Below are 27,572 nucleotides of genomic sequence, written 5' to 3'. Positions count from 1 at the left end.
TCCCAGCCACATAGTTTTACCCAGGCCGGCTCACCATCATGAAGGTCCTTAATGATCGTGAGCAGAGTGTCAGGGACTCCGAAAGCACGAAGAACAACCCAGAGCCCAGGCCTACTGATGGTATCATAGGCCTTGAGCAGGTCAATCAAGCAGAGATGTAGGTCTTGTTGGAATTCCCTACATCTCTGCTGTGGCAGACAGACAGAAAATATGGCATCTGTGCAGGACCGCCCTTTCCTGAAACCGCATTGGGGCACCGCATGTTGAATAATCCTTGCCAAGACCTTTCCCGGCACACTGAGGAGTGACATGCCCCTGTAGTTGTTACCGTCTGTGTGGTCCCCCCTTCTTGAAGAGAGAGACCACCAGGGCATCCTTCCATTACAAGATTAACATGAACGTTGGTAAGTTTTTCAATACACACCCTTTTATTTTCACTCAAAAGTAGAAAATACATTATTTTGACATCATTAATACAAATTTGATGGGCTGAATATAAGTAGATGGTTTCCATGCAATATGTTTAATTTTCTTCATGCATGCCACCCACTTTTATTGAGCACATCAAATTTGATTAATTCTGGGGTCAAAATAATGTATTTCCCACTTTTGAGTGCAAATAAAAGTGTGTGCATTGAAAAACTTTATTTTTTACTCTAATATTTTTCTTTTCCTTCAAGGCAGTGTTATTGGCGGCCGTGCTTGAGTGTTTATAGCACAGTTCAAGACAACCAGACAGCTTGAAACTTTTTTTTTTTGCAATCGCCTTCGGCAAACTTTAACCATGACAGCAGCACTCTTAATAACGACGCCAGATTGGGTCATCTAATGATCGACGTTGTGCCACGCGACGATTCCCCTTATTGAGGAAAGCCCCGTCGTGGGCTCTTCTCTCTTTGCTCCTCCGCACAGTGAATGAGGAGATCATCGAGGTGATCCAAGTGGTCCTCAAGAACACCACGTTCCCCAGCGTGCAAGACAACTCTCCAATCCCCTTCATCGGCACCGTCTACTACTCCCTCACCGAGTGAGTGTGCGTTTTTGTTGTTGTTGTTGGCATCGGTTTCATTTTTGCTTGATAACTCGTCCCTACGCTGCTGTTCGCCATCGTTCAATACACTCACTCTCCTTCTCGAATCACCTGTGGATTGGTTTGCCCGTGCCCAGCTCAGTCCAACGCTACTCCATTTAATATTTACCTTTGGCTTGTTCTAACCCTGCTCCTCCGCGTATGGCACCACCTCATCCCTTCCTGCGTTGCACTTCCACTCGTTGGCCTGCTGTGCCGCAACACTTCAGTTATTTTAAACTCTTAACCTGCCCTTGGCATCATCATCATCGTCCTTTATACCACATCAACCATGCAAGTACACCTTGAGTCCCCAGAGCGAAGCGATGTCTGTAAAACCACGACACAGGAAAGGGACTGAACACCAAATGCAGTATTCCCAAGTAGTACAATATTGACTTCCCACCGGTGTTATCCAACTTTTTTTTCCCTCTGGCGACCCCCTCCCATTCCCTGTGCCCCCCAAGCACCCCTCGCCCTGCTCTCCCTACCCAGGTTATCCAGGCCAAAATACACAGAGAGGTCACATTACCCACAACTCCGGTCAACGCGGTGTCCGTAAGGCGTTCGTACCGTTCCGTCTTTAACCGTGCTTCGTTTTGTCACCGCCACGTTGCGCCGACGTTCCCTGCGGCAAATTCGAAATTTATCCTGCACGGTATCCATGCCGCAGCCTGCGCCCCCCCCCCCCTTCCCCCTGAGTGGGTGCGACCCACAGGTTGAATAGCTCTGCAATATACACGGCGCACGAGAGAGCAAGATTTGAAAAATAGAAATAGTGTGTTCTCATAGACAGCCACGACCAAGCAAATGAAAACGTAAACAAAAAACCAAGCGAAATAAAAAAAACGATTAAATCAAATAAGAAATGGCTCAAACAACAAATGAGTCCATTAGGTCTGCACATCGCAAACCACAGTCGCGACTTGCCAACCAAGCCAGGAGATTCATCTTCTTGGTTCTTTCGGTAATATTTTATTACTTCCCTTCTATGTGACTTTAAAATAATAAAAATAAAACATAATAAAATAATATTTTATTATGTTTTATTTTTATTATTTTATTATTTCCCTTCTACGTGACTTTACCGAAAGAACCAAGAAGATGAATCCCTGCAGTCACGAAAGCTTTAAATCGAATTTCAAGCTAGGAAACCTTCACAGGAGGCAGCGGTGGAGGGCCAAAAAGTTACCACTCATTTATATCAATCGGTCCCACGTGACCAAGGGTCGGCATGACTTTCAAAGGAGGAGAAGAGCCATTTCCTTTGTTTTTGTCTTTCACCCAAATAGTTTCGAGAGCCGCATCACGCGCAGAGCTACTCGAACACACACACAGCAGCAGCAGCAGGTAATACAGCAGGTTAAAAACACATTGTCACTTAAATACACAAAATAGGTGATGAAATGAATTGCGTCCATTTAGCTTAACCCCCCCACCCCGTACACCCTTGCTAGTTCTTTAACAATACAGTTTGACTGTTGTACATTGTGTTGTCACCAAGACATTCCAAAGTGATTAATTCCCTGCCATATTTAATCAATTAACTTTACGTTCACTTATACTGGTAGGAACCTCCTGGTTACACCAGCCCACAGGGGATTATTGTGTCCGTCGTGCAGGGAGGGGCTGGGTGGGGAGGGAGGGGCTGGGTGGGGAGGGGAGGGTGGGGAGGGGCTGGGTGGGGAGGGTGGGTGGGGAAGATGGGGAGGGGCTGGGTGGGGAGGGTGGGGCTGAGTGGGGGGTGGGAGGGGTGGGAGGGGTGGGACTGGGTGGGGAGGGGGTGGTCACCCCGTGGTGCCTTTATAAAACTCAACGTTTAACCTACTCACGCCGGCTTGTGCCCGCCCTCACAGTCGGCCATATTTGCGGAATACACCACGCCGCCGTTGACCCTGGCCATTGACCGAGCAACCCAACGTTCCTACCAGCTCCCTCCACAGGAATGTGTTATTAAAGTTTAAAGTTTTTGGTTTTGTTTTGAACAGCTGCCTGCAATGGGGGGTTAGCCATAGAGCCGCAAGGGGAAACCCAAAGAGCCGCCAGGCGGCTCCGGAGCCGCAGGTTGCCAACCCCTGAACGTGACCAGGGTGGGACTCTCCGTGCCCCCCCCCTCCTCTCCCCGCCCCCCCCGTGTTTGCAGTCTCCGCATCACCAACACCGCGGTGGCACAGAGCGAGATCGTGCTGCTGGAAGGCTACGGGTTGTCGTTCTACGGCAAGGACATCGAGATCGTGGTGCAGGGGAAAGTCTCCTACGAGTACCGCTCTTGGCTGTGAGTGCATTTTGTGATTTCGTGAAATTTTTCAAGGGTTGCTCATTGGTGACATTCTAAGTGATATGCATACCGTGTCGACCCATATGCTTTACCCGTATTCTTGCACAGGGAAATTGAGTTTTCAGGTCGATACGGCGTACGGCCGTTTGAATACGGGTTAAACAATGTTTTTGTCTATTTGTTTGTGTTTCTCCTTTGTGATGGGACTGTGTAAGATGAACGTTGAGATTTATAAGAGGCACGGGGTGACCACTAAGGTCTGAATTGGTCTGTAATAAGGTAGGGCACTGATAAGGGGTTGACCGGTATGCAGTTGTAGCTCGTCAGATACCTCCAGTCTAAATAAAGAGTCTGAATGTTTAGTTTAACTTCAGCCACACCAGGAAGGGAGAATCCCATTGAGGGTCCCGCACCTCCGATTAGCAATGTTGGCTACGTACGGTGCGAAAGAAGTTGAACACACAAATTTTACAAACAACGTCTCTTTTCGATTTAAAGCTTTCGTGACTGCAGGGATTCATCTTCTTGGTTCTTTCGGTAAAGTCACGTAGAAGGGAAGTAATAAAATAATAAAAATAAAACATAATAAAAGAATTCTCACGACGTTTCGGCCACAACGCAATCAGCCGTCCTCAGGTGAAGACCAGGACTGTCTCCCCAACAGACCAGGTCTGTCTCCCCGACAGACCTGTTCTTCACCTGAGGACGGCTGCTTGCGTTGTGGCCGAAACGTCGTGAGAATTATTTTATTATGCTTTATTTTTATTATTTTATTACTTCCCTTCTACGTGACTTTACCGAAAGAACCAAGAAGATGAAAACAACGTCTCTTTTTGCGAGGCAGGTATGGATATGCCTCGACCGATAACGACGGCTGCATACGCTGTGTGTTGTTGCAGAACTTCGTACGTGTCGAACAGGACCATACTGTTCACCGTCTATACCAAAACATCGCTCAACATCACCTCCCGTATCTGTGAGTACTTGGTGGCCTGCGGTATTTCAAACAACATGCAAGAAAAAAAACGTCTTTTTATAAGCACTCGGCCTCTGTATACAGGGTGTTTCAAAAGATGGACCCAATTTCAAAGCAGTATATTTCACGATGCCAACATGTTACAATTACGCAAAAAGTTACAAACGGTTTAATGATTTATCAAGTTTTACTAGCCATTTTATAAATGCTCTATGTGCCCTCCACCTGCTGTACGGAGAACATCGAGACGATAGTTGAATTCGTCCCAAACGCCTCTCAAAGTGTCTTCTTCCACTGAAGTCACCGCTGCCGTGATTCTGTTTTTGAGGTCATCCAGATTAGTCGCTAATGGTGGCACAGAAACACGGTCTTTGACGTATCCCCACAACAAAAAGTCGCAGGGTTGGTGATGTCTGGAGATCTTGGGGGCCAAGAGTGTAGCGCCAAGTCTTGGGGTCCCGTGCGACGTATCCAACGTTGAGGCAGCGCGTCTTTTGCGAATGACTGAGGCTAGGGGCTGTTTGTGCGCTGGCAGAGGCATCTAACGGTAATCACTCTATGCCCCGCCCTTTCAAGTGGTAAGAGTTTCATTCATGGGCGGGTGGTGGTGGGTTTAGTGACACGTTTATATATTTACGCGATCTAACGCTAAAACAGCTGTACTGTATTATGAAAGCTGATAATGTTACGTCAACGCTCTTTAATGCTCGCCGACTCTTGCCCGATTTGCCCGCTCATCAACGGGAATGGTTTTCGCTCTCGCCCCTCACCCCCTCCCCTGCCCAGCTTCCCCCAATGGGACGTTCTTGATCGAACCGCCCTCGTGCCATCTGCACATCGACGATCTGCAGTTACGCCTCGCCAAAAACGAAAAGTGAGTGGGCTCCCCGTGGCACGCCAGCGATTCCCACCATCCGTAGCTACTGCGTTGCCCTTTTCTACTTTTCGATTTTTAATTTTTTTTACCAGGTGTAAGGCCCACTGAGCAACACGTGATAGCTCAACGAATTGGCCTAAATTTCGATTTAAAGCTTTCGTGACTGCAGGGATTCATTTTCTTGGTTCTTTCGGTAAAGTCACGTAGAAGGGAAATAATAAAATAATATAAATATAAAACAATACAAATTCTCACGACGTTACGACTGCATTTCACACCTGATGATGATTGCTTGTGTTGCAGTCGAAACGTCGTGAGAATTTGTATTGTTTTATATTTATATTATTTTATTATTTCCCTTCTACGTGACTTTAACGAAAGAACCAAGAATATAAATTGGCTTAACACGTGGAAACGTATTGCAGCCAAATACTCGAAACACACGTTTCTACATGTGGAGAGAAAAACCAGAGGACCCGGAGAAAGTACACGCGACTACTGAGAGAGACACGCAAACACCAAATATATAGCAGGCGTCAAGGTCTGGATCGAACCCACGCCCTCATGCATACCAGGCGAGGTAGTTAACATCTCGCCGCACGGCGTGGAGGTGCCTTCCCCGGGGAGGTGGGTTATCAAAGGGCTGCAGGGCTACGGTGACATTACTGGATCTGGCGGTGATGCCGGGACGCTGCCGTAGTTGGTCCCCTGCCGTCTCGCCGTGGCGGGCGACGCTCACGTTGTCCGTTGTTGCCGTGTCCCTGCAGCCTCGGCATCCAGTTCCTGGGAGACATGTTGACCATCCCCATCCGCCAGCTGCTCCGCATCCAGGTGATTCTTACACTCACCTTTCATCATCTTCATCATTGTCATCAGTGTGACCATAATCATCAAAGTCATGGTCATCATCAGCATCATAATCGTCGTCGTCATCATCATTGTCATTTTCATCGTCATGATGATGACAATATTGTCATCACCATGAGCATGATTATCCTGACAGTAAGTAACCTCATTGTCATCATCAGCAATATCATCAACAGTAGTAAGAGCATAAGTAGCATTCTGATTATCATAATCGGCAAAAGTGGCATTATCATTGTCATCTACAACAAATCATATCTTATATTTATATATAACGCCTTTATCCAAGCTGCTTTACAAGCGTTATGAGTGGTACAATGAGGGTAGCTAAAGGTGATATGGTGAATAGCGATGGGTATGGGGAGGTAGGTTAGTCGGTACGGGAATTACCGGGGTACCTAGAGATGGAGGGAAGGATGGGCCAGGAAGAAGAGTTGGGTGTCTTGAGGGGGGGGGGGGCAGAAACTCGAAAGGGAGGAGGGTGCTTCTCGCTTCATGTGGAGGGGAAAAGGAGTGGACATGGGATTGTGCACAAAGAGATGGGGTGGAACGGTTAGGAGTAGGAGAGACCAGCAACACTTTTCGTGCACACGTGGTCACGCAAGTATGACATACACCGCAATGACACTCTAACTTTGTCATCCGTTTGATGTCTGTGGACATGTTTTTGTTTTACTAGGTTTGCAATGAACTTCGAAACGTCGGCAAAGAGCTCTCTTTTCGGTTGCAAGCGCAAACAGGTAAAAAAAAAGGAAATTGTTACAGTGGCAGAAAACACGACATTTGTACCTGCACAACCCTATTTGTAAATTCACTGCTGGATGAGGGCCTCCCCATGTCTGCGCAGCTTGAGGAGGCCCTCATTCCGCGGTGTTTTGACCGTGTACCTAGCGATAGAGTCTGTTAAGGACTGATCAAAAACAACATCTGGCCGAGTGGCGATGTGCATAGAATGTCCATGCAGGGGCCAACTCAGCCCATCATCTTTACAGGTTTAATAAAAATAATACCACGATGAAAAGTCAATAGAGGACTTCCTATGAGAAAGAAATAACTGGTCCTTGACATGGTAATAAGTAATTTCCTGCACTGGTAATAATACCGCACCCAGTACACCACATCCGGGCACCGCGGTGGCAAGATGTTAACTACCTCGCCTAGTATGCAGGATGTCGTGGGTTCGATCCCAACACTAAGGCCTGCTGTATATTTCGAGTTTGCATGTTCTCCCATGGTCGCGTGGATTTTTCTCCGGAACCTCCGGTTTTTCCCTTCACATTTAGAATCAACGTGCGTTTAGAGTATTTGGCTGCTATAAATGTCCACGCGATAAGCCACTTCGTTGAGCTATCATTTGTGATAGCCAGGTCGCTTCTGAGAAAGAATGGACCTTACCTGGTAAAAAAAAAAGTTAAGTTTATAGTTTTTTTTTTACCCAGTATACATTTCACTATGCCTGTGGGCACTAATCACGTTGCCTACTCCAATCTGCCAGTGAACCTGGGCAGTATTCAAGTGAGAATTCGAGCCCTGTCCACAGCAATGAATCTGGTTTTGTGGCACGAACAAAAACTCTTCGGGGAACCGTTTGCATCACCCCCCGTTATCTCGCGTCGCAGACAAACTGACCCTGGACGACAGGAACGAGCTGGACGTGTCGCTCTTGTCGTGTCCCCTCATCACGAAGGACTACATGGAGACGCGGCACAAGGTACAGGGGAGGCCGACCGCCGAGCGGTGGCGTTGCCGCTGACCGCAGCGGTGACCGGCGGTTAAAGGCGCTGGCCGGAGCGTTACCTTCCGCTGCCGTTGCCAACCGTTCCAGTGGGGAGTTGGCTGCGTCTCTTCTGCTAGTTTCACGCGGCACTGTGGGAAGTGATTTGCGTGGATTCCATATCGTCTCGTCTCTGCTGCCCACATCGAGAATGGTTCCACCTTATCAGGGCATCTCCACCTACGGAACAAAAAGGACATCTTTCTCACCACCATCGTCCATACAACTGCCTTAATGGAAGCACAAACAACAGGCCTGTGTCCTCTTCAGAGCAGATACATAGAGCACTCAGAAATGCTGTGATTAATGCTTAGGTGCTTGAAGTTGGTTTACAACGTGGTGCCTTGAAAACACTGGGATATGTGTAGATAGTTGGCACCCTTGCACATGATCTGACTGGGCTGTGCAGTGGTTGGAATGCTTGATACGTGATTGTAAAGATTGCAAAACAGGTTGTCAGTTGACTCAGTCCACTATCTCTCCAGGGGTGATAAGATGAGCACCACTTTTAGAAAAATCAACATTTGGTCAAATTGACCTTCACCATAGCAATGTGGAATTTCCACCCTTTATCTCGGGCTGCCCTGTTATTGTTTTTGCTAACTTTCACTTTGTTGATGATGATGAAGATGATGATAATACGAATTATTACATAACCATTTAACAGACTGCTGGACAAAGTACTTCTCGTGGCACGCGGGTTTCGGGGGTAGTTTGACGACACTTCACTACACTGGCCATTGCTGACGCTGCCGTGGCCAGGAGTGAATCCAAACAACCTCGCAACCTCTCCCTCCTCCGCCCGCTGGCATTGCAATGTGACCATCGGTTCATCTGATCCTCCACATGCAGCATGCCCTATCTCCATCAGATCCTCCACATGCAGCAGGCCCTATCTCCATCAGATTCTCCACATGCAGCAGGCTCTATCTCCATCTGATCCTCCACATGCAGCAGGCCCTATCTCCATCTGATCCTCCAGACGCAGCAGGCCCTATCTCCATCTGATCCTCCACATGCAGCAGGCCCTATCTCCATCTGATCCTCCATACGCAGCAGGCCCTATCTCCATCAGATCCTCCACATACAGCAGGTCCTATCTCCATCTGATCCTCCATACGCAGCAGGCCCTATCTCCATCTGATCTCCCACTTGCAGCAGGCCCTATCTCCATCAAATCTTCCACATGCAGCAGGCCCTATTTCCACAGCGGTTCATCATGGAGTTTTGACAAAGGCCGGTGGTTCTCTGACAGTGGTTGCACCGCTGGTGCCGTGCGTTACGCGCGCAGGGCTGGATGATCCACAGGGGCGAGGTTCTGGGGCGGAACGGCAGCAGCCTCTGGCCGCCGCTCGACTCGGTGCCCACGGAGCGCATGATGGGCATGCGCATCGCCGAGAGCGTCCTCGAGTCCCTGGCTCACGCGTTCTTCCAGGAGAACCTCCTCAAGAACTTCACCTGGGACGACGTGGAGGTGCGCGTGTGCTGTGTGCGCATGCTGTGTGCGTGTCTGGGAAGTTGGGTGAGGCTGAGGACCACAGCCAGGCCCGGAATGGCCATAGGGCAAATGCCTGGTGGGCCGGTCCATTCCAAGAGCCGGAGGGCCGGTCTGTGTGGGGAAATTGCAAATGTGATCAGAGTAAAAAAATATATCAATTTTATCACCTCAAATGTGTATGCTTCATTTCTCATTTATGCTCTCAGTTGCCATGACGTCCCCATATTCGGCAGCTCCAAAAGATTATTCCTCACCGGCCCATTTGTTTTTTGTACCCAGCCCAAATGGGTCCAATGGGCCACTGTGTGTTTACAAATGCCTGGGCCGATGTTTTGTCCCAGTCCGTTACTGACTACAGCTGCTACCGCGTGACAGAGAGTGTTGTGGCGAGAGTTTCTGCGCCACACACCTGATCACCTGGGTTTGGTTCCCAGCCGCGGGTTATATCAGCGGCGGTGAATATCTGGGCCACCGCTAGGTTCACTCGGCCTTCGATGAGTACCTGATAGAGTGCGTAGGCGAAAGGGCCTGGTGTGCCTGCTAACAGCCCTTTCCACAACAGTTTGTTGAAGGCTGTACGGGGGATCTTTGTCTTTGCGACATGACCCCAGCAACCCAGGTTCTATTCCTGGCCATGAAACACATCATCAGTGGCATGTGGTATCTGACCTTGTCCTGGGCCTCTACTAGGTTGACTCAGCCATACATAATTAACTGGTGTGGTGTGTGTGTGTGTGAACACAGGCCCCACCGTGTAATCTGCTGTGCTGGCCTAAATAGGTGCTCGCTAACAGCGCTCGCTGGGCGTTCGTCGAGAGTTTGGTATCCGATGGGTCAATCCATCTGTGCGGGGATATTACTGGGGGTGGCTTTGTCACGGTAAACTATATTTAAATTCAGACTTAATTAAAGCACTAACTGTAAGTGGATTTGTGTAGATTTGCGTGTGATTGTTTGCTTAGGCAAATATCAGTAAGGCTGCGAATGCGTGTTTATTCATGGTTGCAATTGTTTATTTCCATGATATATAAAATATGTCAATGTATAAATGTCAGTACAGTGTAACTAAATAAAAGCCTACGGTGTAACTGCCATTGGCCAAGCATCCGAATGCTGAAAATGAAAGAACTCAATTGGGATTTACACACAGCAGCAAAATCGGTTCCTTTCTGCGAAAAAACTTGACAGGTCCCTCCTGAAATTAGAGTTGAGACTCAGTGAGACTTTCCCGGGTAAACAGGCGTAGTGGTAATAATATACTGTATCCTTATTATATGCCAAGATGTCAAATTTCACGAACACAACTGTAATTTTTGATTATTGCAGGAGGTCTTTGGTTCAACATCAGATACGACTGGATTTTTGGAGTTCTGCAAAAAGGTAACGTGTTGCACACGTAACAAATAATTAAGTATACTCTGCGTGTATGTATGTACGTGTAAGGGATGCATGCATCTATGTGTTTGGAGCGGTAGTGTAGCGTTGAGCGCAACGGTTATCACGCTGCGCTACGAACCCGGCGACCCGAGTTCGATTCCTGCTCACGGCCACCAACACCAGTGATGATTATCTGAACCGGTCCTGGGCCTCCCCTAGGTCGACTCAGCCTCAAATGAGTACCTGGTGTAGTGTGCAAATCATTGCCACTTGAGAGACAAAGGCGGGTGGATGTGGTGCTGGGCACCCACCCCCTCGTGTGGTGTGTCAGCCTTCATAGGTGCTCGCCAACAGCACTTTCCCCAAGAGTCTGTTCAGGCGAGAGGCAAACCCAGTTAGGAAATAAATAAACACTCCCCAGGTCTAATGGCTCGTGAGTTCGAATGGCATGCCCGGCTCTCATTGGCATTGTCACAGCAGCAAACATGCTGCGCTATGAACCCGGTGACCCGAGCTTGATTGCTGGCCATGGATAACATCAGCGGCGACTGATTTCCTACATGGTGCTGGTCCTGGATCTGTGTAAACTGCTGTTTGTGCAATATAACCACCCCAGCCATTCTACAATCATGAGCGAATGACCGTCACCTTTGGTGCCTGTGACCAAATCATCCATAATATGCACTATCTCATCAGACATTGAAGGCTAAGCAGGTTCGAGCCTGGACAGCGCTTTGAGAGGCAGCCACCGTATACGTGTTAAAATAAAATCGGTGTACTCGGCTGCCGCAAGGTTACGTTGTGGGCAACAGAGGGCAGTGCAGCAGGACCCATTGTCGTACTGCACTATTCTCCCACGCCAATACTCGCCCATCTTCAACTCAACCCCCTGAGCAGCGTGGCGAAGTCTGGTGAAACAACCCACGCGAATCGGACGCTCGTGTGTGGAGGCTCTCATCCAGCAGTGGATTGACGAAGCACGGCACGCACGTGTAGCCATTCTCTCCGTGTGGTGACTTTGGCTCGGTCTGCCTGGGGCAGGTGCTGGTCCGAACAGGAGGGAAGGACAGTCTGGAGCAGACCCTGCTCACTGTGAGTAGCCCCCGGCCGCCCAAGCTGTCGTGCGAGCCGGCGGGCATCCACCTGTCCAGCACCATCAAGGTGGACGTCACCCAGGACGGGGGGCCCGTCCTGTTCAGCATACAGCTGGTGAGGAGGGTGCTGCGGTGGCAAGATGTTGACCGCCTCGCCTGGTATGCAGGAGGCCGTGGGGGTTCGATCCCGACCCTGACGACGTCTGCTGCATATTTGGAGTTTGCATGTCTCTCTCTCCCCGTGGTCGCGTGGTTTTGCTTGGGTCCTTCGGTTTTTCCCCTCCACATTTAGAATCAAGGTACGCTTAAGGGTATTTGGCTACTAAAGGTATGTATGTGTATGTATCTTCTTGGTTCTTTCGGTAAAGTCACGTAGAAGGGAAATAACAGACCTGTTCTTCACCTGAGGACGGCTGCTTGCGTTGTGGCCGAAACATCGTGAGAATTATTTTATTTTCTTGGTTCTTTCGGTAAAGTCACGTAGAAGGGAAGTAATAAAATAATAAAAATAAAACATAATAAAATAATTATGTATATAATAATTAATAATAATTATGTATATATTATGTATATAATATTATGTATATAATAATGTATATAATAATTATGTTTTATTTTTATTATTTTATTACTTCCCTTCTACGTGACTTTACCGAAAGAACCAAGAAGATGAATCCCTGCAGTCACGAAAGCTTTAAATAGAATTTTTTTTTATTATGTTTTATTTTTATTATTTATTATTTCCCTTCTACGTGGCTTTACCGAAAGAACCAAGAAGATGAATCCCTGCAGTCACGAAAGCTTTAAATCGAAATTTATGTGTATGTTCTTTGAACTTCTTTAGCACCGTGCATAGCCAACCGTGCTGATCGGAGGTGCGGCTCGTGCCGGGTAAGAGGACTCTGGCGCGTCACTCGTGGCCAGTGCTCTGTGTGGCTCGACCGGGACACGTGTTGATCTGACGGATGGAGTCGCTGAGAGAGAGAGAGAGAGGAGATCGACACTTGGTCACCTCCGATTAGCGCGGTTGGCTATGGTGTGAAAAAGGTTCAGCGTGCGTACGTACGTGCATGATCGATGGTGGTGAATTTGGTGATGAGAACAATTGACCGGCGTGGTTCAGTTTGGTTAAAGAACCAACCGTGACCGACAAGGCATGGAGATATCTCCATGTAGCAGTGGCTGTAGATAGACAATGATTATGATAACAGTGATAACGGATGATAACTGATGATGATGGTGATAATGAGAATGATGTTGAGTAAGATGATGATGCTGATAATGGGGATGATGTTGAAAATGAAAAAAATTACGATGGTAATGGTATCAATAACGATGCTCATCATATAGTATACTTTATCTTGCCATCAAGTCTCTTATGCAAGGGTGACCTTTAACAAAGATAATGATGATGGTGGTGATGGTAGAGATTGTAACGGATGGTGACATCGATGGATGGATAGCAATGTTGATAATAATCATAAATTATAATTGGAGTGGTGACATTGACGATGATAGCATTGGGATGATGCCAATTATTATGTTAATGGAAATGACAGTTACTTTCTTAGTGTTGTTCCATTCATTGCAACGTATGAATCCAGCGTCTTCTGCGAGCTCGGCAGACATCCGGCAATTGTTCGCGAGTTCCCTCCGTCGACGGTTCATTTTTCTCCATCCTAGTTCATCAAGACGATCTCCTTCGCGCACGCCATCACCGACGGCAGGAGGATCAACGGAACCGTGGACACGTAGGTGGCGCACGGACGCACTCCCCCCCCCCACCTCCTCCTGCCAGCTGAACGCACGGTCGCTGCACGCATGGCTGGTCCCCTACCAGCTCGCCGTCGTGCGCTCGAGACGTACCAAATAACACGCACACGCACGTGCGTATAGTGAGCACGTGGCCTGTCTGCATTGAACACGCACAGACACCACCCGTCGGCATTTCCCGAAGACGTGCATCGCGGCCCTCTTGGTCTAGGATCAACGTTTGAGCACTTTGTGAGCGACCGACAGCAGCAGTGGTGGTGAAGCACTACGTCGGCACCACAATGCACTTCTTCGGCAAATGCTGATGGGTATTTTTTTTCTCTTGCACAATGCGCACAGGCAGCGTGCTTTTTGAGAGAGTTTTGCGTCTTGTTTGAACCTTGCGCGGCTTTCCAGCCGGCACTGTTATATTGTTACGCTGGTTTTGTTGTTGAACCCAACAGTCGTCAATAACACTGTGCGTGGCCTTTAAAAGGAAAAGCATAATCATCGTAAAAGTATATCATTGGCAACGTTTCGGGCAATGGTCCTTCTCCACAGCGCATCGAGAGGACCGATGTCGTTTGTTTCCCGCGGCCAATAGGGAAGTCCAGCAGATGGCGTGGGGCATTCACGCTCCCCCCGGCGTGTCTTGGATGAGCACTCTTCCCTCGTGCGTTTAAGTGTCAGTGTACTCAAAACGCGTCTGACGCAACACGCAGCGTCCGCTTGCAATTGTGACGATGGCGATTCGTGTGATGCAAGTTGAAATCTCACCGTACGCACACGACCGCACACGCATGCACGCGCCTGCACGCGTGCGGTCGTGTGGTCGTGTGGTCACGTGAACGTATTATTGGCTGCACGTGTGATGAGCCACGTACGGCAACAATACATGCCCGTCACCAATTGGATTTGGAAGTGGGGTCGTCGGATCACATATCTGAAGCCGCATTCATAACAGAATCAGTCAGGGAGAGTACCGTTGTTAAACGATAATCGGTAGCTGGTTTTAGAACAGATTACCGATTCAGAAAGTCAGGAGATCGTGAGTTCGATCCCGGACCCTGTTGATTCTCTCTTCAACACACCGGTGGGCTAAAGAAGTGAATTATTTTGTCCTTTGAAAAACGTGACACATTTTTTACTCTTCTTGGTTCTTTCGGTAAAGTCACGTTGAAGGAAAATAGTAAAATAATAAAAATTAAACATAATAAAATAATTCTCACGACGTTTCGGCCACAACGCAAGCAGCCGTCTTCAGGTGGAGAACAGGTCTGTCGAGAAGGCAGAGTCTGAAGACAGCTGCTTGCGTTGTGGCCGAAACGTCGTGAGAATTATTTAATTATGTTTAATTTTTATTATTTTATTATTTTCCTTCCACGTGACTTTACCGAAAGAACCAAGAAGATGAATCCCTGCAGTCACGAAAGCTTTAAATCGACATTTTTTACTGTTTGGCCGTGTCGGGTGGTGGAGGGTTACGACACATTTATAAATAACGCGATCTGACCCAAAAAACAATATTATGAAGTATGATTGGAGTCCACATGATATCTCTCTCCCCATGGTGGTCGCGGGGATTTTTCTTTCGGGTGCTCCGGTTTTGCCCCACTCCACGTGATATAAAAAAAAACACGCGTTTAGATTATTTGTCTGCTACTACAAATTCCCACGGGCCGATAATGATATAAGCCACGATGACGAGCTATCGTGTGTGGCCGGGTCGCCTCTGAAGAATAGCCCATATCTCAGTGGGCTCTACCTGGTAAACGAAATAGTTAAGTTTCGTTAACTCTGCACGCGTGCCGTATTACGCAGAAGCAGATATCGTGTTTTATTTTTCCAAGCGGCGGACGCTGATCCACAGTGACGGCGCGTGCTGCGTGTGTCTTTCATTCTGCAGGTTCCGGGTCAAGAGCATCGACACGAGCATCCTGACGCCCGAGGTGCGCCGATGAGATCCCTCTGCCCAATTTTACCTCTTAAGAACCATATTCTTGGGTTGTTTCGGTAAAGTCACGTAGGTAAAAAATTAAAATTAATAAAAGTAAAATAAAAAAATAAAAATCGTGCTGTGACGGTTCCACCTGAAGACGGAAGCTTGTGTTGCCTCCGAAACATCGTGATTTTTATTTTTTTATTTTACTTTTATTAATTAAACATTTTTACCTACGTGACTTTACCGAAAAAAACCTAAGAATATGAATCCTTGCAGTCACGAAAGCTTCAAATCTTCTCTTAAGAACCCGCGGAGGCATTCCAGAGCACCGCTTGAGACAGCCACCGATTTTAGCACGAAAACCGGCAAGCGACGAAGGGTGTCCCACCATCATTAGACCTCCTTTGCCAGTACCAAAATATAATAATAGGGTTTTTCCCCTTTTTTCTGGCAACAAAACTGAAACCTTTTTACGAGGATTTGTGTCTGCATTAACCACAATACTTGCAGTTCGCGTCCCGCTGCGCTGTACAAATACGGGGGAGACATGCAGGTCGAGAGAGAGGTTGCAGAAGATTTGTTTGAGTTGTTTGAGCTGGGGAGCGAAGGAGTAGAAGAGTCTTTAGGTCTGAGAGAGAGAGGAAGTCGAGATGACGTCATGGTTGAAGTTTAAGTGAAGACACTGCATAGGTTAGAGATGATCACAGTCATAAGCGGATATTAGTGGAGTTACCAGGTAAGTGTTGTTGATTGTTGAATCTAGACATATCAAGACATGAATCAATCACTGACTGGGACTTTCCCATTGCGAGTGGCACACATTAACCCCATCGCCACACGGCTGGATTGTTGATTCATAACATAAAGTTAGCCTGTTATGTATTCAGTACTGTTATAAGACGGCGTTGATGATGCATTTGGTGATGATGATTATTATTATTTTGTGCTTGTGTACCGCTGCCAAAGCAGTTCGTTAATATTTTCGCAAAAATAATAATAATAATAATCTAATGTCACCGGTTGTCGTTGACCATCATTGAAAGCGACGAGAAACAATGGGAGCATTTCTCTTTTCGCTGAGAAATCCATAAGTTCTTACAAAAAGATATCGGTGGTTGTGTCGAAAACCCACGCCTCGGTTCCGTACATGATGGAACGCTGTTCTCGTGTCTGAGCGCAGGAGCTGGCCACTTTTCCAAAACTTTTGAGGAATTACGTGAAGACCGTAGCGCAGGAGGTCGTGTTGGAGCGTACGTCGTGCCACCACCACCATGGCCACCACCATGGCCACCACGAGCAGCACCATCGTCGTCATCATCATCGTCATCATTTTCATCATCGTCGTCGTCATCATTTTCATCGTCGTCGTCGTCATCATCATTGTCATCGTCATTATCATCGTCGCCGTCATCATCATCGTCATCATCGTCATCATCTTCGTCATTGTCGTCATCGTCATCATCGTTGTCATGACCATTGTCATAATCCACAACAACACCATGGCCACCTAAAGGGTTTTGAAGTATTGGAGCAAAATTCCAAATGAGGCCTCCCTCTGAGGCCCCCTCAGCCCTAAATGAGGCCCCCTGCTGCCCCCACCCCCCCACCCCCAACTGCCCCCCTCTCTATGGTCCTGAGCTACACAGCATACATGCTAATTATCACCACATTAATTTATCGTTTGCATCATCATCATCATTGCTATTGCACGATCACCCACAGCAACAGCAGAGCGTGCACACTATTTGTCTTTCACCACCACTCTCAAGACGACCACCGTCGTCAACACCACCCCGGTGTCAGCGTGAACAAGCGCGTCTCTACACAAGCACTGCATCACCAGCGGCGGCGGTGTTGGAGCTCTTCGTGCGAACACGACACCGCGATTGCGTTGCGCTATCGGCTCTGTGCGAAGCGTCGCCGTTATTATCGTTACCGACCTCTCGTGACGCCCTCTTGTCTAGGTTTTGAACGGGAGGTTTTCGACTCCATAAACCACAACGGCATGGACGGCATATTGCTGGTCGACCCGGTCTTCAACACTCAGCACGTACGTGAACCCTCAACCGTGACGCTCTCATTGCCATTACTATCATTATCACGCATGCATTCCGTTAAGCATTTGAGAGAAGGATTATATTCTTAGGTTTTTTCGGTAAAGTCACGTAGGTAAAACCTGAAGACGGAAGCTTGTGTTGCCTCCGAAACGTCGTGATTTTTATTTTTATTTTTTATTTTACTTTTATTAATTTAAATTTTTTACCTACGTGACTTTACCGAAAAAACCTAAAAATATGAATCCTTGCAGTCACGAAAGCTTCAAATCTAGAAAGAAGGATTACAATCTAGCGGGTATATGACAAGCTAGCCCCCTTAAAGGGTATAATTTTAATGCCACATATATGATTTTCAAGACTCTCTGTCATCCTCACTATAATGAGAGAGATTATATTTTCGTGCTTGGAAACTGACAATACAATAATGTGACGCGACCGGTGTGAAGGCAGAGGGAGTATTTATTCCACGAGGCTGTGAAAGGTTTCACGATGTCCATGGCTTACCGGCTGGCTTCTGGTGTCTCACAGGGTTACCTGCAGCTGGAGACGAACATCTCCATTGAGGATCACTTCTTTGCGAGGATCATCAAACAGAAGATTTACGGCTGAGCCTGTCGGAGGAGGTCACGTGTTGATATCCCAGGCAGCATAAGGTGGGGGCGTCGCTCAACGTGTCAGAAAATCAGTTGTGGTCAATAGCCCCGTTGCTCTGCCTCGCAAAAAGAGACGTTGTTCGTATATTTGTGTGTTCAACTTCTTTCGCACCGTACGTAGCCAACCTTGCTAATCAGAGGTGCGGGAACCTCAATATGATCCTCCCTCCCTGGTGTGGCTGCAGTTGAACTAAACAATCAGACACTTTATTTCGACGGGAGGTATCCGACGAGCTACAACTGCATACCTGTCAACCCCTTATCAGTGCCCTACCTTATTACAGACCAATTCAGACCTTATTGGTCACCCCGTGCCGCTTATAAATCTCAACGTTCATCCTGTAAAGTCACGTAACAAGGTAGAAACACAAACAAAGCGGCACATTTTTTTCCCTGTACAAGAATACGGGTAAACCGTATGGGTTGACAGGTATGCAACCAATGCCATTGATCACTCATCCTGTACTGCGTTGAACTCGTGATGCCATGACTGGCCCAACAGGGGCGCCCAGGTGAATGCAGGTGGCTCCCTTGTGCACTTTCTTTGACCTCCACATTTAGAATGAGCATGCGCTTGAGACGATTTGGCCGCTATAACTTTGCACGTGATAAGCACGTTCGTTGAGCTATCGCTTGCGGTCAGGTCGCTTCTGAAAAAGATCTGTGATTAGCTCAGTGGACCTTTCGTGGTAAAAAAATAAAAAATATAGTTTAGTTAGTTGTTGCATTGAGAGAGAAAGCAGGCCCAGGGAGCAAGCCTCCTTGCTGTCACGTTAGCCCAGCGAGGCTGTGGTAGGGACCTGGGCCCATTGAATGGGGCCGGTGCCAATGAGGTCTCTTTTGCAAGGCAGACAACGGTTCATCTTCTTGGTTCTTTCGGTAAAGTCACGTAGAATGGAAATAATAAAATAATAAAATAAAAATTATAAAATAATTCTCACGACGTTTCGGCCACAACGCAAGCAGCCGTCCTCAGGTGAAGAACAGGTCTGTCGAAAAGACACCTGCAGTCACGAAAGCTTTAAATCGAAATTCAGACAACGGTTGTTGACGTTCCCATCATGGGGTACGTTACGACCCCGCGAGTTACTCAAGCGCAATATTCATGGCAATCATCGCCCCCTGCTGTGACAATTTGGCAAGAGCCACAGGACATAGACTTTCTGGATATACGAGCGTCGTAATAATGATGAAGCTTTTATAAAATGTATTGTTGTATTGTTATTATAACAATTATGACAATACATTATAAAGCAATAACAATACATTGTTATTGCTTGTATTTAGAACATTCACCGTATATGTTATTATTTTTTATACATTTTATTTATGTTTTGTGATACGATATACATCGAGGCAGACAACAAGTTGTCACCGCTGCGAGCTATTACACATTCCTATGGCGGGGCCATTACATTCTTCAACGAACTACCACCGATTTCCCACCACGTGTGATGCAGTTTCACCAAATTGTGTTTAATTTACCTGACCTCAAAAGATAATGATGATGAGTTAACTATCACCAAGAATACGCCCAAGACTGTTTCGGTTGCTGTATAATGATTAAGTACCCTACTTGTTAGAAAACATATACACAGTAGCATCATTATCGTTATGTATACACCAATATGCCTTTAACCAAGTCACTCTGTGCATGTATGATATTTTCAGATCTCAGAAGCTAAGCAGGGGGTTGATACTTGGATGGGAGACTGCCTGGCCAATACCAGGCATTGTAGCCGCTGGCTGCAAGGTTGCCAGGAGGTGGCAGTACAGCAATTTAATTATCGAATCTTCTCGTACGGAGCTTTGATTGTTACCCCCCCTCGAGCACTCGTGCTTTCTCCAGGCACTCCGATGATGTCGGCGCACAACGCCAAACACTGGTTCGTGGCGTGTGCCAAACAAACCCAACGCGAATCTCTCTCGAGACTCGTTCGGGGCTCTCCTGGGTGAATCGACGCCTGACACACACACACATCAAGTGTAATTTCCTCTTCAAATAAGTCGTTGACAGCGTAGTGTCTTTCAACATAATCGTTTATTATAATTCAACCCTCTGTGTATTTTTCAGTGTACATATATATGACAACAGGTTAAAGTGATATAAGAATATGTATATCACTGGCACAGTTATAAAACGCATTAAATATAGTATAACAGATATGCCATTGCGCTCGGGTTAGTTGCAAAAGCATGCAGGATCAGATTCGTATGAGCTTTAAATATTACTACGGTAATTATTAACACTTAACAAAGCACAAAAAACAATATTTAACACGCAACGGACATTCCCTTTTTTATGACAATAACTTATATTGCACCTCAATCCAGTATGAGTCCATTTAAAGTTCCAGTGTAGGCAGCTTTTGGAGGCTGCTCCCTCCCTATGGTCCGGTGGCCCAGAGTTGGGTTTTTGGGGGGGTCAACCACGGCACCCTGAGCAAGGCCACGCAGAAGAAACCAAGCTGCAGTCACCGGCCGCTATCGTTCCGAGTCGTCCTGCTCAAACTTCGCCGCGCGATTCTCAATTTCCACGTCGCTTTCGCTCGCAGTTTGTTCTCCGTTGTACGTTGTAAAATTGTCATTGACGTGCCAAGATATGCGATTAAATAATTGTGACCCCCCCCCCATCTCTGCCCGTGCTCGCGACTGGTTCCCGTGGCATGGCCGTGCCCCGCTGGGGACACGCGCGACACCTGCGAGCGCTGGTAACCGGCTTCCACCTCCGAGGCGAGCGTGGGATGTCGCATTGCTCGAGTCGACAACGTTTGAGTCGGCGACAAAGAGAAACGCATTTAGATTTTCACAGCAGTGGTTTTTTGTTGTTGTTATTTTGTCTTCTTTATTTAAATGGCATTTCCGATTCAAGTTCGGCTTAAATTCGCGTTGCCAATCGGTAAATTAAGGTGGCAATTATGCTTGTGGTGGCAATTACACCAGTTTGGTTTTCAGTCAGCTTCGTAAAAATACGTACAGGTTTTTTTTTTTTGGGGGTGGGAGGGCGGGGGGAATTTATCACCAATTATATGGCAACTGTGCTGTTGGAATGTAACCACGGGGGCAAATCAACATTGTAAGGGGAAGAACCCCTTCAGTCAGCAGAGCCTCGCTCCTGCCGGGGACTGGCTCGCTGCAAAAGATCACGCCATGGATGGACTTCTCAAGCCACTTCAATTCGAGGCCCGCACCCCTTTGCGATCTGTTGAAGAGCGGTCCAATGAATGCCATTCATTGGATGGCACGGCATTTACAATGTGCAGTCCCCACGGCGGGGTGAGAGAGAACCTCATTTTATCCCACGGTATTCATTTTTTTGGGTGCAGTCATCGCGGTGCCCTCAGCCGAGACCATCAACTCGATGTACGCTGGAATCCTCCGGCTTATTCAAAGGTGGCTGCGACTGCCCGCATTTAAAGCCAGGGAAGACCTCGGCAGTTTTGCGTCAGTTCTCCGACACAGCCCAGCCGTCGCTACGAGGCCTGTGAGCCACCTGACCATCGTTCAGAGTGCTGTCTTGCGCGAGTGTGATATAGGTACACACAACATACCGACTCCTGTGTTTAAACGCCATGGGGGGGGGGGGGGGGGGGAGGTGGTGGCCACCCGGTGGTTTGAGCACCACGCTATGAACCCAGAGACCTGAGATCAATTCCCAGCCGCGGTGAGTGCCGCGTGGTCTGGCCCTGGGAACCCACGCACACTGGTGAGCGCGGTGAAGTATGGTCAAACAACGGTCACGGCCCGCCAGGGCGAGACCTTCACGACGCAACATTAGAGCGACATAGGCCAGTAAGTAAAAACAAGTAAACGCCACAGCGAGAGGGATGTTTCACAATAGAAGAGTCAAAGCGGGGGACATTTTTACATGAAACGATGCTCAAATATTTACGATTAAACTTTTTTTTTTATGTTACCAGGTAAGGCCCACTGGGTTATGTAGCTCTTTTTCAGAGGCGACCTGGTGACAAGTGATAGCTCAACCAATCGGCTCATCTTGTGGAAATCTATAGCAGCCAAATACCCGGAGAAAAATCCACAAGACCACGGGGGAGAACATGCAAACTCCAAATGTACAGGCGTCAGTGTCAGGATCGAATCCACAAACTCCTGCATACCGGGCGAGTTAGTTAACATCTCGGCACCGGTGCCTCCTCCGTTTTCTCTCGTGCCATCTCGGAGACTCGACAATTCAAATGCACCCACTTAGCGCGATGCCAGCCACACGCATGGTGCGTTTCATCATTTGGTAGCACTCACTGAACACGGCTGCACACAGATAGCCCCGGGGTGTTCCGCGCACGTACGAGGCACTGGCACTTAATATATCGCCGTCCGGATATAAATACATCCGGATCGAGAGCGTCGGTGTGTCGTGCATACCGCTGTCATAGGCCACTGCCCAGTCACTGCGCCCAGACGAACATCAGAATGCGATGGAAGAAAAAAATATAATAAAAAAAAATAGGACGGTTATATTTCCTGTCGCCGAGACGATAAGAAAATCTTGACATTTCTGCCATCTGGTGTTTCTCTCAGAAAAAAAAGGGGGAAAATAAGAGTTTGAGCCTCGTCGATGCGTTTAAACAAAATCAGGAATGTGCCGATGCGGTAACATTTGAACTAATCATCAGTTACCCTGTGATTAGTAGGCTGTGGGAAAAGGAAACCACTGTTCTGGAGTATTAAGGCTTGAATTGTCCACGATATCAGGAGAATGTTTTTCAGGCCACATTTAGAAATCAGAGGAAGTTCTTTTGCAGTGACTCACCGAGATTTATCAGAATAGGCAATGACATCCATTGGACGGGATGGTAGGCGTCTCAAAGACGCGTCGGCGAACAGACGCAAGTGGAGAGGCACTTGCAAGGAGATATCATCAGTGAAGGAAGAGGCCATGCCAGCGCAATAGGCCCAGGGAACCAGAAGAAATGTGTCCAGGGTTTGATCACAGATCTATTGTTGGAACAAGTAAAAGAAAACCATTTTTTTTGGCACGAGCGATGCTGAGAAATGTAGCCTCGGATATGTTTTTACAAAAAAATAGTACAATGACTGAAGTTTGTGTGAATGAATGTGGAATGTACTTCCATAAAACTGCTAAGCAAAACAACGTTTACGAGTCACACCAACCAGGGTGATGCTCATTTCCATTTATGGCTTTGAGCCAGTGGTGGAAATTCCACATTCCTATGTCAGGGTTTTCTCCACAGAACCACGACTGATTCACCACGAAGTGGTATTCATTTCCTTGACCTTGCGGGTAGTGAATGGTCGAGTCAAAACTTTACTGGGAATTTAACTCAAGTTTCCAACATTTCAATCGCACGCTCAAAACACACCACCGTGCAGCCAGATGCGCTCTCTTTGTTCGGCAGAAACGTGAAAGAAATTTGTCAAACTTTTGTCCCTTTCAAACCGATTCGAATCATTCCGAACGTCTCGCAACGGCAACAAATTTGGAACCCGACCGTCTCTCGTCGCCAATACTTCACGCCGACAGTGACATCTGCTGCGTTTCCCGCAGCTTTTACCGTCGAGCGCAAACGGCGTTCACTGGGTCTCTCTCGTCGTTGAGCCGATGTTTGGCGCTATGTCGTCAAACCTCGACTAACAAACTCGTTTCTTTAGAACTCTTTGTGTACGCGTTGTTGCCCTTGCCCCGGCACCCACGATTAGCACGGTTGGCTACGTACGGTGCGAAAGAAGTTCAACACACACGCATGCGTGCACAATCGCTTAAGCTCAACTATAAACGTCTACTTGCATGTACGTGTGTTCAACTTCTTTCACACCGTACCTAGCCAACTGTGCCACTTGTAACCAATGTCCTGCCCCGGTACAGCCACCCACTGCACATTGACTCGCACGGTACTGATGCGGACCGAACACATATTTGCCATACGAATGTAGCCCTCTCCGTCGCCGCCGCCGCCGCTGCTTGTAAATAGTTTTGAGTGGGAGCTACGCAAGATTCCCTGCCGAGGTCGTCTGGTGTTCATCACTCTCCTCCGCCTTATCACCGTCGCCCGGGGGGGTGGGGGGGGGGGAGAAAAAAAAACCACGTGGCACATCTCACGAGCCCGAGAACGCGATGCGCCTTGTAACAGACGCGGCCGTCCACCCCACACGCAGCCCCGACGCCCCCTCCTGAGACGGTGACATCACTACACAGTGTGCGGAACACTTGCTCAGCATTTCACTCTGCCCTGTAGTACGACAACAGAGCTGCACTGCCAGTTTGTAGACATGCGGCGGTGTATGCAAGTCACACGGAGGGGCTACTCTGTGTGCAGCAGAGGGCAGTGAAGAAAAATCCATTGTTGTTGTACTGCACTATGCTCCCACATATATGCTTCCTGCCATCATCACCAATCCACACCGACCAGCATGATGAACCTCCATGACCTGCATATGGGGAGGCCCTCATTCCCAGTTATGATTCAATGAACTGGCATGATTTGGGGTCAGGAATCACTTCTGTTTGGTCTCATATGTAGAGTAACATTGGTAGCCTCGTGCAAATGTCTCGTATGTTCTGCCCAGTTTGTTGTCTCTCGACGATTCCATAAGGCTACAGGAAAATCGTTGTATAATTTGTGTGCGTTATAAACGATCGATTGTAATACGCGCAACGCATTGGCAGCATCACGGGCGTGCGAAATGTATGTTAATCGATGTGTGTTGTCGATGACGGGCTGCATCGACCTCCAACCGGAATTTGAACTCCCGGCACCCGAGGCAATCGAGCGTCACACGCTTGGGGCAAGTTTTCCGCCTCCAAGTCTTGAAGACCGGTACAGCATTTAAGAGTCGTCGCGGCTCGTGATCGCGCAATCAGCGACGGCGGTGACAAGAGCGGGGAGCTGAGCGTGCACTGAAACAAGCCACGTTATACACACGGCGTTAGAGACAAGGCTACGTACTAATAGGGTTTTTCCCTTTTTTTCTGGCAACAAAAACTGACACCTTTTGCAAGGAATCATGCTTACATTAACCACAATACTTGCAGTCAAATGCAAACAAAAAACAATACTCTGATAATTTATGCATTGTCTTTGAAACTGATTGGTCCACACCAGAGACAGCTTTCTTTAGAGCCTAGTCTCATATGGTGTTCGACCATATGACGCCAAAAGGCACACAGTTCAAAGACAACGCACTGCCAGAGTAATGAAAAGGGGAAAAACCCTATTAGTATATTTTGGTACTGGCAAAGGAGGTCCCATGATGAAGGCTACGTACATCAGCGTAACCCCCCCCCCAACGAACGGTTATCCTTGTGGCCGTCTGGAACGCTCCTCCTTCCGATATTAGAAAGGCCACTGGAGTTGTGCACTTTTCAATCACCCAGTTTGAAAACACATTTCTTTAGAACAGCTTGTTGTGTTTAGTTTGTTGTCCTTCCCCCGCACCTCCGATTAGCACGGTTGGCTACGTACGGTACGAAAGAAGTTCAACATACGAACGGACAACTACACCGGCAGCCACTTCCACACATGGCAACGGGCCTGCAGCGTTTTCTATAGCGCAGTCGGTGACACATTTTCCCAGCGGTGGCGTTTTAATGAACGTCGTTTTATTTCTCATCGATTTGAGTGATGCATTCCCCTTCGACTCCATTTGACCGAATTTTGTCATCACATTTTTACAACATTCTCAACCCTGCCGAGCCATGTCAAGCCATCGAGCCATGGCCAGGCAGTGTAGACACTCTTTCGATATCTAATTTAAACTTATACATAGTTATCTGTCTCTCTCTATATATATTTACTTTATAAGGATCTCGGCTCAATAGATCCGGGATTTAGTGAGTGTGAACAGAGGTTGGGAGTGGAGTGTTTTGAGTACCAGGTTCTATAAACGGACACCAGCGCACACACACACACTCATGCATCAAGGGAACAGGGAGGATTATTAAGTAAACATATTTCAACCTATGTTTAAAGTGGGGGTTTTTTCTGCTTCTATTCATGAGTGTAATTATCACAGCCAGTTATAGGCGACTGCCAAGATGTTTGAATCTGAACTTTGTAATGTTAGAATGTGTTTGCTGGGCTTCTTTTGCACGTGAGAATCAGAAAATGTATTTATACTGGAGGAATCCGATGAGCTATCAAGCTCTTTTTCACATATGTCCAATAATAAAATTATAATAAAATACAATTGTATTTTATTAAATACAATTGTATTTTATAATGTTTTATTTTTATTATTTCCCTTCTACGTGACTTTACCGAAAGAACCAAGAAGATGAATCCCTGCAGTCACGAAAGCTTTAAATCGAAAAATAAAATTATGATTTCTCAAGATCGAGGATGAACTTTTGGACATTGCGTATTTTAAAAGGGGCTTTACAATTAAACCTGACGATGATGATGACGACGATGATGACTGATCATTTTAACCGAAACCATGGTGATGAGGATAATTTCTGATTTAGGCTGTCACAGCTCTACCGATCAAGTACAGTATATATTCGGGTTAGCTGTATTAAATATACTATTATATACTAAAGCTAACCCGAATATACTATTGGGATAATATTAATGTCAATGCAAATTCTTATTTACATGTTGACGGGAATGATATTTAATTACATTACGATGAATGCAATGCCAATTATGAGAGAGATTATGACCGTAATTATTGAAATGATGATGACGATCACGATGACAGCAGTTATGATGGAAATTATATTATGACAATCGTTCTAAAACGATCACGCTGACAACGACGATGGATAACAAGGCAGTAGCAACGCCAACGATCGGCGGCAGTGCCAACGACGGTGGCCTGATCACGACAACGGTGACAACAACAACAACAACAGCAGCGCCGGTGACAAGCGGACTTCCCAGTACCGTCACCGGCTGCAGTAAAAACAACAACAACAGCAACAACAGCAACAACCCCAAAACAAACAAGCGGCGGCGCGCGATCGGCGCTCATACGAAGTGCGTCATCACGGCCGAGTGGTGCCGCATGCCCTGCATGGCGGCGGCGTACGGTCCCTGCTGGAAGTAGTGGTGGTAGCGCTGCAGGTGGAAGGCCGAGAGGGCCGGGCCGTGCACGCCGGCACCGTGCGCCTGCAGGCCGCCGAGCCGCGCGTAGGCGTGCGCCGCCGCCGCCGCGGCAGCGTGCACCGAGGAGGTGGACGGGGAGATGGAGGAGGAGGTGGAGCAGGCGGAGGAGGACGAAGACGACGAGGAGGAGGAGGAAGAGGAGGAGGCGCACGACGGAGAGACGCGGTCCGGGCGGCCGGGCAGGGGCGCCGCGATGGGCGCGCCGGACGGAGAGAAGGCGTGGGACACCCACGCCCCACCCAGCGCCAGCCCCGCCGTGGAGGTGAAGGCCGAGC

At 47.6% G+C, this 27,572-nt stretch overlaps 2 protein-coding genes across 2 annotated transcripts in view; one reads left to right on the top strand and one right to left on the bottom strand.

Annotated features, from left to right (window-relative positions):
• The window catches only part of CETP (cholesteryl ester transfer protein), a 23,122-nt gene extending 2,280 nt beyond the window's left edge, over positions 1-20,842 (top strand). Inside the window, exons 2-17 of the mRNA XM_078606603.1 lie at positions 913-1,027; positions 3,213-3,344; positions 4,247-4,323; positions 5,110-5,197; positions 5,968-6,031; positions 6,744-6,804; positions 7,684-7,775; positions 9,130-9,312; positions 10,663-10,716; positions 11,755-11,922; positions 13,491-13,558; positions 15,466-15,508; positions 16,682-16,751; positions 17,466-17,551; positions 18,087-18,211; positions 19,883-20,842. Coding sequence (XP_078462729.1) covers positions 913-1,027; positions 3,213-3,344; positions 4,247-4,323; positions 5,110-5,197; positions 5,968-6,031; positions 6,744-6,804; positions 7,684-7,775; positions 9,130-9,312; positions 10,663-10,716; positions 11,755-11,922; positions 13,491-13,558; positions 15,466-15,508; positions 16,682-16,751; positions 17,466-17,551; positions 18,087-18,167 — 1,382 coding nt within the window. The 3' untranslated portion in view covers positions 18,168-18,211; positions 19,883-20,842. The remainder of the gene's footprint in view (positions 1-912; positions 1,028-3,212; positions 3,345-4,246; positions 4,324-5,109; positions 5,198-5,967; positions 6,032-6,743; positions 6,805-7,683; positions 7,776-9,129; positions 9,313-10,662; positions 10,717-11,754; positions 11,923-13,490; positions 13,559-15,465; positions 15,509-16,681; positions 16,752-17,465; positions 17,552-18,086; positions 18,212-19,882) is intronic.
• The window catches only part of LOC144727795 (T-box transcription factor TBX20-like), a 45,218-nt gene continuing 37,879 nt past the window's right edge, over positions 20,234-27,572 (bottom strand). The window contains 1 exon segment of the mRNA XM_078606907.1: positions 20,234-27,572. Coding sequence (XP_078463033.1) covers positions 27,160-27,572 — 413 coding nt within the window. The 3' untranslated portion in view covers positions 20,234-27,159.

The sequence above is a fragment of the Lampetra planeri genome, chromosome 26 (genome assembly GCF_965212315.1).
Source record: "Lampetra planeri chromosome 26, kcLamPlan1.2.h2, whole genome shotgun sequence".
Lineage (NCBI taxonomy): Eukaryota > Metazoa > Chordata > Hyperoartia > Petromyzontiformes > Petromyzontidae > Lampetra > Lampetra planeri.
This window is presented reverse-complemented; position numbering and strand designations above follow the sequence as displayed.